Here is a 12,289-nt window from a genome sequence, read left to right as displayed (position 1 = left end):
GAGTCGACTGCGCGCCCCGAAGAGAAAGTTGGCCGCCTGGCCGCCCGAGCCAACTGGCTGACGCGCACCAGGGCGCGGACCGCCTCGTCGCAGCGGCGCCGATCGCCTCGGGGGCGTCGAGCCCGTCCGATGTACGCGAAACTCGGCGGCCGCTTGCTCGTTAGCGCTTTGTTAAGGCGCGGCGCTTTCAGCGAGCGCGCTTGTACTAATGCGCACTCGTCGCTGCTCGATTGTCGGCGCGCGCTGACTGCAGCCGCCCGGCCTGGCATCGACAAATGACTGTTTTTTTCCTTTTCCTTTTGCCTCTCGCTCTCTTTCTCTCTCTCTCTCTCTCTCGGAGCTCTCAATGAGGCAGCACACAATCGTCCGCTCTTCGGCGAAAAACTAGAGGAGCCGGCTGTGCACGCGTACAATGCGCGCCCCTCTCTTGGCGCAGCGACGCCCGCGCTCCGCTCTTGTTTGCTTCTCCTTTCCTGTCGACGAATAAACGGGCGCGCATTATGCAGCGATCGTGAATATGGCCATTTGCACCGGCACAATTGGCGCGCGCGCCGCTGCGATCCATTAGCTGATTGCGCCGACGGAAAAGCCAACCGAGCGCCGCCCGATCGAGCAGCTGCTAAGCCTCGGCCCCGAGGAAAGTCCCGTGCTCGATCTGTCGAGCAACGAGCGAGCGGCTAATTAATTGCGACTCTGAAAACTCGCTGCCTCCCGCGAGCTCGCTGGACGTGGGCTTTCGCTGGCTGATTACGCCGAGCGGACCGCTCGTACCTCGACGACTCGATACGCCGGCGCTCGAGTTGTCTCGGGTGCCCGCGCGTTACGCCTGTCTCGCTGTCGATTCACGGCAAAGCTGTTGCGATTGCCACCTCGCCAGCTGCCCGCGAGTCTTCAGTCGAGTCGGGATGCTAATTTCAACGTAGTCGCTGTAATCGATTCCCGCGCCAACCGCGCGGCCACAGCGGTCCCGAGCGCGCTGCGCCGCCGCGACCAGGTTTTTCCTACGTCGAACGCGTCGTCCACTTGATCCTCGGACGAATTTATAGCTTTCCCCCGAGAAAATTAGAAAAACGTCGGCGTCTGCACTGCCTGCCAACGCTTGAATATTCACAAAGACGATTAAATGACACCTGCAAAGTAATTTGTTCGGGAATGTAAGCCGACATTTGAATTATTTGCGGAGGAAGATGGAAGATAAAAAACTTCTATATCCCGGCCCTTCGAGGCTTAAACCTGTAAGCTGTCTTTATCTCCTCTGCTGGTTTATACCTCGCGGCATTATCAAGAAAATTTGCGATCACAAGTTTTAATGAATGCACCTCGAATGCTTAGGTACTTTTGCGGCTGCCAGCGCAAGCTTCTTTCCTTTTTTAATGCTCTAGCCGACGACCCCTCGATCCAAATTCGCAATCGCCGAGGAACATTCAACACTCTCTTCGTTTATTCTGCATTTCTCTGCATTATTTATTTGGCTCGATAGCTTTGAATATTGACAATGTAGGCACAATGAGAAAACTGCTTGAACGGAAAATCCACCGTTTCGACTAGCAACGAAGCAAACTTTCACTTTCATGACTTCCGTTATCCATTATAAGTTGTAATGAAATTTTTCCAAAGTAGGTTTTGCACTGGAAAACAATTTGCGTTCGTTACAGTAATTTGCAAAATGTCAAGATTTTCCTGGGATTTCTCCTGAAAACAGATCACGAGAATCGAAGAGTTAGGGCAATGAGCATTACCCGCGTGGATGAAGCTCGAAGATACGAATGTGAAGGCTGCACGATCATAAGTATATTCCCGCTTCGAGCACTTGACGAGAGCTTGATCGAGCAGCCTACGAATCTCGAGCGGCGCGGCACGCAGAACGTACGTTACGTAAAGCTGCTGCGAGAAAAAGGAAAAGGCGACGAGAGCGTTACAACAACGTCGCGCTGTCGCGACCGCGACGTCGAGGAGGAAGAAGTAAGGCGAGAGAGAAGAGGAAACGAAGGCCGCGATCGTGCGCATTGACAAAGCCTTGGCTCGGTGCTCCGCCGTGCGGCTGGCTTATACGGAGCATGCACATAAACGCGCACAGCTATAGCCGCGGGCGGATGGCGAAGGGCTACGTTGCAGCCGTATAAGCCGCAAATTACCATTTGATGGCCGAACAGCCAGACCGAAGAGCTTTTAATCCCTTTGAGCAGCAACGTGGCAGTGGGTCTAGAGCAGTCGAGCATGGCCATCTGCTGTTACGTGGCTATATGGCTCGCCACGCGAATAAACATTCATAGGGCCGCGCATCGAGCCACGGCAGAAGAAAGTCGAGTGCGCTGCCGTGCGTCCGTTCGGGGGCCTTGCCGGTTTCAGCCTCGGCCCCTCGCTTTTGGCGGGCCAACGACGCGCGACTGCAGCTCGCTCTCGACCTTGCTCGTTCGAATTCGACGGATCGAACTCATTGCCGCCGTCGGCGGAAGCTCTACACGCGGCGATTTGTCGGCAAGGCAGACCTCGCGAGCCGCCGGACGCAAATTCAAAAGACCACACCCGCGCGACTCGCTACGACCAGCTCCGGCCTGCTCGCGTGCACGCGTGCGACCGCTCCGATGGAAAATCGTTGGCGATTTCACTGCTGGAGCTTTTTATCGCTGGCCTCTCGGAAGCCAATTAAACGCAAGCAGGACCCGCAGTTGCCAGTCGGCACTGCTCCACTCGACTGCCTTTTTTTCGGACTGCTTCGCCAATTTTACCTGCCGCTGCTGCTGATGTCGCCAATGGGAAAGCTAAAGTACGAGTTTTTCGTGGACGGGAAAAGGCAAGCAGAGAGAGAGAGAATTGCCGACCTGTGCACGAGCGAACAAATCAAGTTAAGACTTTAGTTGAATTTCGGAGTTGCCGGGCAGCGAATCGCTGCGCTCCGAGAATAAAAATGATTGCTTCACTTCTCGCATGAACGGAACAACAGTCGAAAGCACTGCAGCTTAGTGACGGTATAGACAAGAGTCGCAACGTGAATTCATGGAGTATGCGACTGCGAGCAGAATTTGCATATCGTCGTGAAAAGTAATACTATTCGCGAGCGTCAGAATGAATTGCAATCGCAGCCCATCAGCCTTTCAAAGCAGACCGGCAGCGAAGAGCCAGCAAAGCCAAACGAATCCCAAATAAATTGGCATGAATTACGGGCGGCGCGTCGACGAGGAGGACAAGGAGCAGGCGGAAAAAAGACAGCAACGAGCTCGAAAGTCCGACGATAAAACCATAGCAAACACAGTCGGTGCCGACGATATAGCACCGATGCGGCCGATGCGCGATCCTCCCTATTTCTCTCTCTTTCTCTCTCTCTCTTAAACTGTAATAAGGAATGCTCGTCGGCATTATGCAGGCAGCTGCATATGTGCGGCCGCAAGAAGGAGAGCAAGATCGAAAGCACGGGGAGACGAGCTTGCGATGGTCGGGGGCAACCACAGCACGGTGCGCTCGTATGTGCCGCGCGAATGTGCTCACTTTGACTTAGCTGCGGCAGCTGCTCGCTTTCCGACTGACGCGCGGGCATCCTAATTAGCTGCTTCGCCTCCACGACTGATCCGTCTGTGCCGCAAGTCCCCGGCAAACGACTCTGCGCGCTGCGAGCTCGGCGAGGCATGCAGCGTCTCGGTTTCCTCGCGAGCTTGCCACGTACAGCGAGCGATTATTCAGAGCGAGTATCGAGCGGCTCTCGTCTGTCGCCCCCAGCGCGGCTTTTATTTTTACCTGACGCCCCCCTACGTAAACAATCAAGCCGACTGAGACTAAGCCAGCTATTAATAATATACTTCTCCATGTGCAGCCTGCTGGTGGTCGTCTGCCCTGCCCGATCGATATCGCACTTTCATCGTCCACTACGGAAGCAATCAATTTGGCCGCGCTTTCCCGCGCGCCTTCCAGAGACCGAGCGGCGAGCGGTCTCCCGCTACGTAGCTGCGTGTCAGCGCCACCAGCGCGGCCGCACAGCCACCGCTCGAGCGAGCAACGTCGTTGAACGGACCCCCAGCGCCAGGACGGGCTCGCGAGGCCGATTGCCAACCGAGGCAAATCGACATCGAGCGCGCTGCTCCCCGGCGCTCGATACGCGGCAACGCTCGCCTCGGCTCTCGCTCCGGCCGTGGCTGCAGACGGAGCTCAAAGGTCTCGTAGCAGACTACCACTCCGACCGCGGCCCAGGCGAGTTGCGAGCTCGCGTCCAATTCGATTCGCAGCCGCGAGAAACGTATGCAAATTATCCGCTCGCTGCGCCCTTTCGACGCATCCGCTCGCTGCTAGTGGCGGCGAGATCGCGCGCGATTATCCGATTTTCGCCACAAAGCCGATTCGTGCGCTTTGATCGATTTCAAAGGCTCGACCATTTTTGTCTCTTTTTTTCGCCTCGCCTCAGTACTGCCGATCCGCTCGCTCGGCCACCCTTGCCCGTTTCCCGTTATTTACGCGCGAGATACCTTTGCCTACACATCAATCAGAGCTCATCGTCACGCACTCGTTCGCTTTTCTTTCCGCCAGAACTGCCTTTCCTTGGATGTGCATTGTACCCCATACGTCACGTACGCCATGAATTTCAATTTGCACGATTATAACTGTTAGCAGCACGGATGGAACTCCAAGCCATTTAAGCACGTCGTCGATTGTTCCATACGAAAAACAATAGGTGGAAAGAAAGTGCAGAAGCTGACGGGGGAAGCGGAGTAGGGCAAGAGGTTAATTGGGATTGCAAAACATTCCCGCGTGCAAACTTGCAGCAGTCAGCGGACCGCGAAAAACGAGATGGGCTTGTTTTCTTTCGGGCTGGCCATTGCCGATTCGGAAAAACGAACGTACGAACGAACCAACGACTGAGTAGGCAGTCATTGCTGGGAGGATTCGTGTGCATCGATCAACAAAGGTGACTAACCTGAGCAGAGCTGCAACTGAAAGATCGCAGTGGCAGCAGCTGATATCCCGGCCGCGGCAGCGATAGAGCGCTTGGCCTATTGCAGTTGCAGTGCCAGTGGCAGCATCAGCGGCGCGGCAGCAGCAGGTCCAACGACGAGAGCAAGCCACCCTCTCCGTCAGAGGGTGCGCGGACGACTGAGACTGGCGGCAGCCAGTGCGCGTGGGTGTGTAGGGGGCTGCCGCTGTAGCTGGCGTCGCTTGCGGGCGGGCGGGGGTGGCGCTAGCCGTCGGCTCGAGCGCGCGAAAAGGGGCCCCTTGTAGCTGCACCACGCAGCCGAGATTCGACTCTGGCGATCGCGTATCACGCACTCGGATATCGAGCCACCACTCAGCCAACTCTTTCTTATGGTCTCCTTCCTGTTTCTTTGTCCACGATAGACAGCGCTCGCAATTATTCAGCTCTCGTCGTCAATCAGCCGATCAACTCTCATCGGTTCATCCAAATGCTACGATTTTTTTTGTTTTATTATTATTTTTTTGCATTTTCTATTAATTTCCCTGTGATATTGACTTTGGCTACGCGCACAAACAGCAGAACTCGAGGTTGCCCGGCGGCGTCCGAGTGTCGCGTCAGCTAGGCGTCTACGACTACCCGCGTCGACAAAAACAACTCGTCCATCAAATTATTATTCATCACATTAGCCACATAATTTTTTCGTTTTTGCGATTCGCGCCCATTTCAGTAGAACACTTATTGAAGCATGCGCAACGACGGTCATAACGTTTGTGGGCCAAAGACAATAAAATATTCAAACGTATCTCTCAAGTGTTTTCAGTTCTAATATAAAATAATCATAACACATCATAATGTTCTTTGCACTCATTCGCCAAACACATGATATATCCAGAAAATATCAATATAAGTATACCACGGTACCACTTTCACAATTGCCTGAAGAATAAAGTCAATGATACATAAAGATTCACTGTTGAGCTTGAGATATTAGCGTCTATAACGCGATCACTACGCTTCAGGATCACATAATAATTTGGAATAATCAAACTCTTGAATATTATAACAATACCAAAATACAACTCTGAAAATCTACTGAGAAACGTTAATGCTAACGGTAACGTTGTAACCAATAGTTTTTTATTCAAATTGCGACAATAATTATATTAAAAATAGTTCATTTTCCAAGCGACCGATTTTAAAAGTGACGTACGTGAACGTAGATATTAAATATTATTTGCATAAACAGAGAGAGAGAGAGAGAGAGAAATATATAGCTTATCAAAAATGTGTAAGTAACTGGCGGCTAAATAATACTATGGTATGATCTAGTTTGGCCAATAGACAATTCAATCGCTAGGATCACATCGAATTTTTCCTAATCATACATAAACAAAACGGATCTTCAACGTAAAATACTGTCACACAGAAGATCTGGACAATGAGTATTAGCAGTAGTTCTTCTTTAGCTGGGCACGCAAAATTTTGCCAGATGGATTTTTCGGGAGACTGTCGATGAATTTGACTCCACCTAAAATGATAATAAATATTTGTATTTGGCTGCAATATCATCACTGACTATGCGGTAATACGTGCCTCGCAATTCTTTGAACTCGGTGACTTTCCCTTTCACAAAGTTTTGCAAATCTTCGGGTTGGAGCTTGGCCGCATTCTTCAATACGACAAACGCCCTGGGAACCTCTCCGTACCTTTCGTCCGGGATTCCGATAACGCCGGCCTCTTCTACATCTGGATGAGTCCTCAGTAGAGCTTCGAGCTCCGCAGGTGCTACCTTAAATGATTTCAGAATATAATCGCAGACACCTGTTTGTGAAATTATCATTGCTCGACATGCGTCGACATACGAGGTAAAGCAGCATCAGTTGCGTGAAATACTCACTTGAAAACCTTTAACTTTAATCAGTTCTTTGAGTCTGTCGGTAACGTAGAAATCCAAGTTGTCGTCGTAGTAAGCAATGTCGCCGGTAAGAAGCCAGCCGTTGATTATCGTTTCGTCGGTGGCTTTTTGATTATTTAAATATCCTTTCATGACATGCGGCCCTCGGATCCATATTTCGCCAGTACAGCCGGGTCCATCAACGTCCTTGCGCGTCACTGGATCGACCAGCCTCACGTCGCAGCCTTTCACGGGTTTCCCAATGCTCGAGTATTTGGTACCGGTCGTTTCGAACAGAGCAACTGGCGAGCACTCGGTCAGCCCGTAGCCTGGAATTTCGACATCGGCGTTGCTGCTTCAAACTTTTCTGCAAGTGCTTCTACCAGTGACGTTTGCAGCGGCTTTCCAAGCGTCACTTCCTGCTCGGCTTAACATTCGACCTAATACAACGCTCACCTTGGCAGAATTTCACTTTATTGCGATCGACTTTGTACTTGTTGTAGAATTTTTCAACGTCAGTTTCAGAAAGAGGAGCTGCTCCGCTGATGATGTTACTGACGTTGTCCAAATATTTCGATTGTGTTAACTTTGTTATTGATAAAAACATGACCATCGGCGGTACTAATACCAGCGATGTCACCTGCAATAAGGCCGTCATTGAGTTTGCGATGGGCATCATTTCGCGCAGCTAGAAATCGGCCAAGTTACCTTGTGCTCGTCCAAAACCTTAACGCAAGATTCTGGAGTGAACTTTGGCAATGTAATAAGTTTGCTACCAATCGACATTCTCGCCAGCATGATAGTAGACATGCCATATATGTGGTACAAAGGCAATACAACCGGAATGTTTTCCTGGTAAGAACCTGTTGATTCATGAATTCTATCAGCATACTTGTCAAGCAGCCAAGTTAGCGCAGATAAATACTGCTCAAGATCAATCAATTCCACGCTCGCGCAACCATCGGCGACTAAACAAATTCGCTATCGCCGAGATAATGCAACAGACAATATTTGTACTTTGATCCCGTGCGTGGTATTTTCGCTACTGTTTCTTCAGGAAACACTTGGTAAAGATAGCCGAAAAAAAACAGTCATACCGTGAGCAGGGGTAAACAGTTCGTTTCCCGTTTGCTTAATCATTTCCACATTGGAAACCAGGTTACGGTGCGTCAGCATAACACCCTTGGGAAGTCCAGTAGTACCGCTGGAGTAAGGCAAAACTGCGACATCGTCTGGACTCCATTGGCGCTCAGGTACCGGAGGAAGGCTTTCCCCTTTAGCTATTAGATCCTAAACCAACCGATCTATCGTAAGATCGCCAATGCGACGGCGGGTATAACGCGGCAAATAAGAAAACAATCCTAACGAAACAGTCTTACCGCGAAAGGAATGACACCTTCCGGCAACGGTTTTGTGGAGTCGTCGACAACAATTACTTTCATGTCTGGCTTATGTTTGCTTGCTGCTGACATCACAGTCGATGCTATCTCGGCCGCGGTGATTATAGCCTTCGCTCCAGACGACACGAGTTGTCTCAGAATCTCGTCTATAATTAAACATGCATCTCGATCAAGTGAAACGTGATTTATCACTCGCTTCGTTGCCTCATCCCGAACGATCGATTGGCGAAGCATTAAACTTTTACGAAGGATTGTTATCCTGAATTGTGTCTCTGCCCTGGTCAATGCTTACTGCTCGACTATTTTCGGCTGGTGCGGATCTCGAATAAATTCGCGACATCGTAATAATAGTCCGCGGGACGAATGAGCATGAGATTGTTTTTAATTCAAGACGCGCGAACAAGAAAAGCCGATCGCGATGTGCACTCTCACCTGCCGTATACATGTGATTGACCGTTGTCACTATAATGCCTGCCTCAATGCAGCCCAAAAAAGCGATTGGACTTTCCGGTAAATTAGGCAGCGCCACGGCAACCACCTCGCCTGCTTGTACGCCCATGTTGAGCAAACTTCTCGCAACATTATTTGCGCCATCTCTTACCTGTCCATAAGTATATTTTCTACCGGTCACTCCGCACACCTGGTACAATTTTCATTCAATTTTATTCTTTTTATTTGTAATCAAAGCACAAATTAAATGTTCATCGGCGCACTACTTAGCGCAGTAATGGAAAATTATTTAGTTTGTTTCTATTTTTTTTTACTTTTGTTTTCGTCAATAAAAAAGTCTGAATAATATTAAATTTATAATCGCAATGTAAGCCTTTCTTTACGTTTTCATTGAACAATCTTAATATACATTGATAACAGTATCAAATCTTGAAATTCTCTGATAAATCGTCACGAGCGAATGCCGATAAAATGAAACGCGCATATGAAAAAATAGGCTCGTCAGGCTTTGTTTTGCAAGTCATTCCCAAATTGGGAGCAAGCGTTAACGACGTAACAGGTGTATCCTGTAACGTCGGCCAAAGTGCAAACGGACACTATTGTTGATAATTACCGATTTATTTCGACATACGTGGACCCATTTGAAAGCTGCGTATCGACTTTTTCGAATGAACACTCGCGCGATCGATTTCATAAAAATTTTGATGTAAACTGTTTTGTTCGCTGGAAGAGAGACAATATGATTTAGAGCGTCCGCGTTTTGAAAATAAAGTATTTGCAAAAATTAAAATAACGTCTGATACCAAAGGATAAACTTTGCACTTCAAATTTTACGTACCGCAGCATCCATATTCGAGTAATTATCTAACGTCGCCCAGACATACTCTGATATCGACATTTCTGGATATGTAATTATTGCGCCATAAGGAGATCGTAATATTTTTTCTCCGTTTGTTCCTTCAATAACTTTCCTTTGAACTGCACTTGAAAATCGGGAATGCAATTTTGGATTTTTCATGCTCGTGTTTTCAATTTTCATTCCTGCCTGCAATACTCGGCGTATAAATATTGCCATTATGTAATTTTTTTATGGACACAAAATTAAATTCCTATGGGCTTTTTGTCGGAATAAATTCTCGTTTTAAATAGCTCGTGGGTAGCTTCTCAACTGTAATGAAAAAAAAATTTTCTTTTTTAAAGTATGCATGTATAAAAATTTGTATCGTACAGAAACAGGTTATCAGACGGTGATTACAGCACGTTACTTTATCCACTCTTTGTTCCAATTTTCACAAAACTAAATGCATAAATGCTCAAAATATGAATGCAAAACAGTACATTCATGTTTGAATAATTAAGTGAAAGGAAAAAAAATATTCAATGTAAATTTTCTGTTTCATTAGCAAAAGTGTATTATACAATTATTATCGCTACCATATTCATTTAAATTATACGATACACATACGTATGAGTGTGCGTGCGCGCGCGCGCGTGTGTGTGTGTCTGTGTACTGACGTCGTCATTTTTATTTCAACAATTATTCAATAGAATGACTGATAGCGACAAATATTACATAATAAATTTTTTGCAAATGTATATATATATATATATATATATATATATATGTGTGTGTGTGTGTGTGTGTAATTTTTGCAAGAACCAATTCAAATTTTTAAGTCGATTTGTTTTGTTTCATCTGCTACTAACTGTTTACATAAGAAGATATATCTACTTTCTCGTGTGTTGTTGGCAAAACTAAAGTTATAAATGAAAAGACATTGCAAAATGAGTTTAATTTTAAATAACTGCGCACTTCAAGATAATTGCAGTGCGCACTGGCTCCTATATACAGAACAAATATATGTATATAAGTCATGGATGCTTGCATTTCTTATCACAGATTATTGTTAATTGTAAAACTAACTATGTTGTAGAAAATTAATAAGCACGTGTTTACAAACTTACAGATAACGTGAAGGTAAGTACGCTCTGATGCTTACATATATTGCAAATCTGCATATGAGTGCACATACCACAAAACATAATAATGATAAGCCTAACCTTAAAACGTAGATTATTGGACGGCCGCCTACAGGAGAGTGTTCAACGAAAAAGCTTGATCGAATAAACTGGCTAAGTTACTACCGCCAGACAATTGCTAATAACAGTGTGCTTACGTACATCTATAACTACGTATAAATGTGTATATATGCTGTCACACTGTCGAAAAACTCTGCAGCCACAACAAACATTAATGTAGCGCAATATAAAGCTAACGAAAATTAAAAAAAAGAGCAAAAAAAAACGAAATATAGTCTTTAAAAAGAGCACACAAGGATAATTAAAATCCAAATATTAAAAAAAAATCGCGGTAGATGTCTCAGCCGAGCTGATGATCTGTCGGGGACAAGCCCGCGGAAAAACGTTCAACGGGATATCGCTCGGCGACAGGAACGACACTGTCAATGACAACAGCTGCCAGTCAGTTATTACAGTGCGTCTCGAGATCCGATCCCCCCCTCCCCTCCCTCCCCTCTACCAAAATATCAATATAACACGCTGAATTAGATTTTGCTCCGTCATGACTCCGATGAGCGTGCACTCATCGGAATAACATACTATTCTACTCGCGCAATGGTAAGTTGCATGGTTGTTCGTGCGCTAAATTTTGCGTTATATGTTACTTGCACGGAACAAGAGCTGTCAGGACATTGTATTATTCGCGTATCTCTAAATTAAGATATCTATCAATTGCACTGAAAGAATTGAGTCTTACGAGAAATAAGGTCCATTCATCGTTTAGTTGATATAGGAAAGTGTCGGAAACTACAAATAGCTTCACAGAAATCAATAAACAAGATAAAAGCGGGCATGCCATTTGTTAATTGGTTCAATTTCGGAGTCGAGAAATCACTAAATATGTCACGCGCTACTCAGTGAATCGGCACTTTCGTGTCAAGCAGTCAAGCTTCGCTTCTCCTTCTCGCGCGCGCACGATTGCCGACGAACTCTGCATTTATAGAAAAATCCTATGCCCATTAATCGTCACTCATTTCGAAATGGCTGCCTAAACGGAAATAGCGAAATTCCAGGTTAAGCATATTTAATAGTAATTTGAAAATCTCCAGGTGCGAATGAAGTATATTAGGTGTATTGGGCGTCGATAAGTACGTTGTCGGTTGGTATGTGCGGAAACTTGAGAAGCGGCACTTAAACCAAATTGTACACATACCAACATCGAATAACGCTGCGCGCGAATATCCGGCCAGTTTATTGTCGATGATTATCGATTCGAGAAAGCGCCAGAGGTTTGCCAACTGGCCACTAAATGCGCGCAGCTGCGAGGGTGCGCGACGTAGAGGAGGCCAGCCGCCTCGAACGAATGAACTCTGGCCGCTGCTCGTCTTCCGAACCAATACCGTTAGCTGGACTATTGGGACGATCGTTCGTCCGCGGGATCGCGACGGGCCGACGGTGCAGGCCATCACGCGAGGGTCGAGGGAAGAAGCGCGCGAGCCTTGGTGCACGGGCAGGCGGGCGAGAAGGAGGTCGACTGCACCGTGGCGCTGGGTCGCTGCAGCAGCATCTATTGATCCCGGGTGGAAGCGCGGCGGCGGCTCCGCTGCGGGCGCGCGCATCAGCGGA

The 12,289-nt window shown here is 47.5% G+C and overlaps 2 protein-coding genes across 6 annotated transcripts in view; both read right to left on the bottom strand.

Annotated features, from left to right (window-relative positions):
* The window catches only part of LOC131665892 (T-box protein H15-like), a 43,310-nt gene extending 37,864 nt beyond the window's left edge, over window positions 1-5,446 (bottom strand). The window contains exon 1 of one of the 2 annotated variants that reach the window (XM_058938117.1): window positions 4,904-5,446. The gene's annotated coding sequence lies outside the window, so the exon portion shown is untranslated. The remainder of the gene's footprint in view (window positions 1-4,903) is intronic. The other variant, XM_058938116.1, reaches the window with a different exon arrangement.
* Window positions 5,447-5,697: 251 nt separating this feature from the next.
* On the bottom strand, window positions 5,698-11,918 carry LOC131666038 (uncharacterized). Of its 4 annotated transcripts, none has more exons than XM_058938371.1 (10): window positions 11,877-11,918; window positions 9,483-9,812; window positions 8,627-8,834; window positions 8,174-8,340; window positions 7,892-8,084; window positions 7,503-7,657; window positions 7,251-7,434; window positions 6,798-7,123; window positions 6,494-6,689; window positions 5,698-6,428 (listed from the first exon to the last, which is right to left on the bottom strand). In XM_058938371.1, exons 2-10 carry the CDS (start codon window positions 9,717-9,719, stop codon window positions 6,346-6,348), a joined length of 1,749 nt encoding a protein of 582 aa, XP_058794354.1. In that variant the 5' UTR covers window positions 9,720-9,812; window positions 11,877-11,918; the 3' UTR covers window positions 5,698-6,345. The 4 variants fall into 4 exon arrangements, with proteins under 4 accessions (XP_058794354.1, XP_058794353.1, XP_058794352.1 ...); XM_058938370.1 differs by lacking the exon at window positions 11,877-11,918 and adding an exon at window positions 10,610-11,086; XM_058938369.1 differs by lacking the exon at window positions 11,877-11,918 and adding an exon at window positions 10,706-11,086.
* Between the last annotated feature and the right edge of the window lie 371 nt (window positions 11,919-12,289).

This window comes from Phymastichus coffea, unplaced genomic scaffold, assembly GCF_024137745.1.
Source record: "Phymastichus coffea isolate CEN01 unplaced genomic scaffold, Cenicafe_Pcof_1.1 PCOF00055, whole genome shotgun sequence".
Lineage (NCBI taxonomy): Eukaryota > Metazoa > Arthropoda > Insecta > Hymenoptera > Eulophidae > Phymastichus > Phymastichus coffea.
The sequence above is the reverse complement of the archived record's forward strand: the minus strand, read 5'-3'. Positions and strand labels throughout refer to the sequence as shown.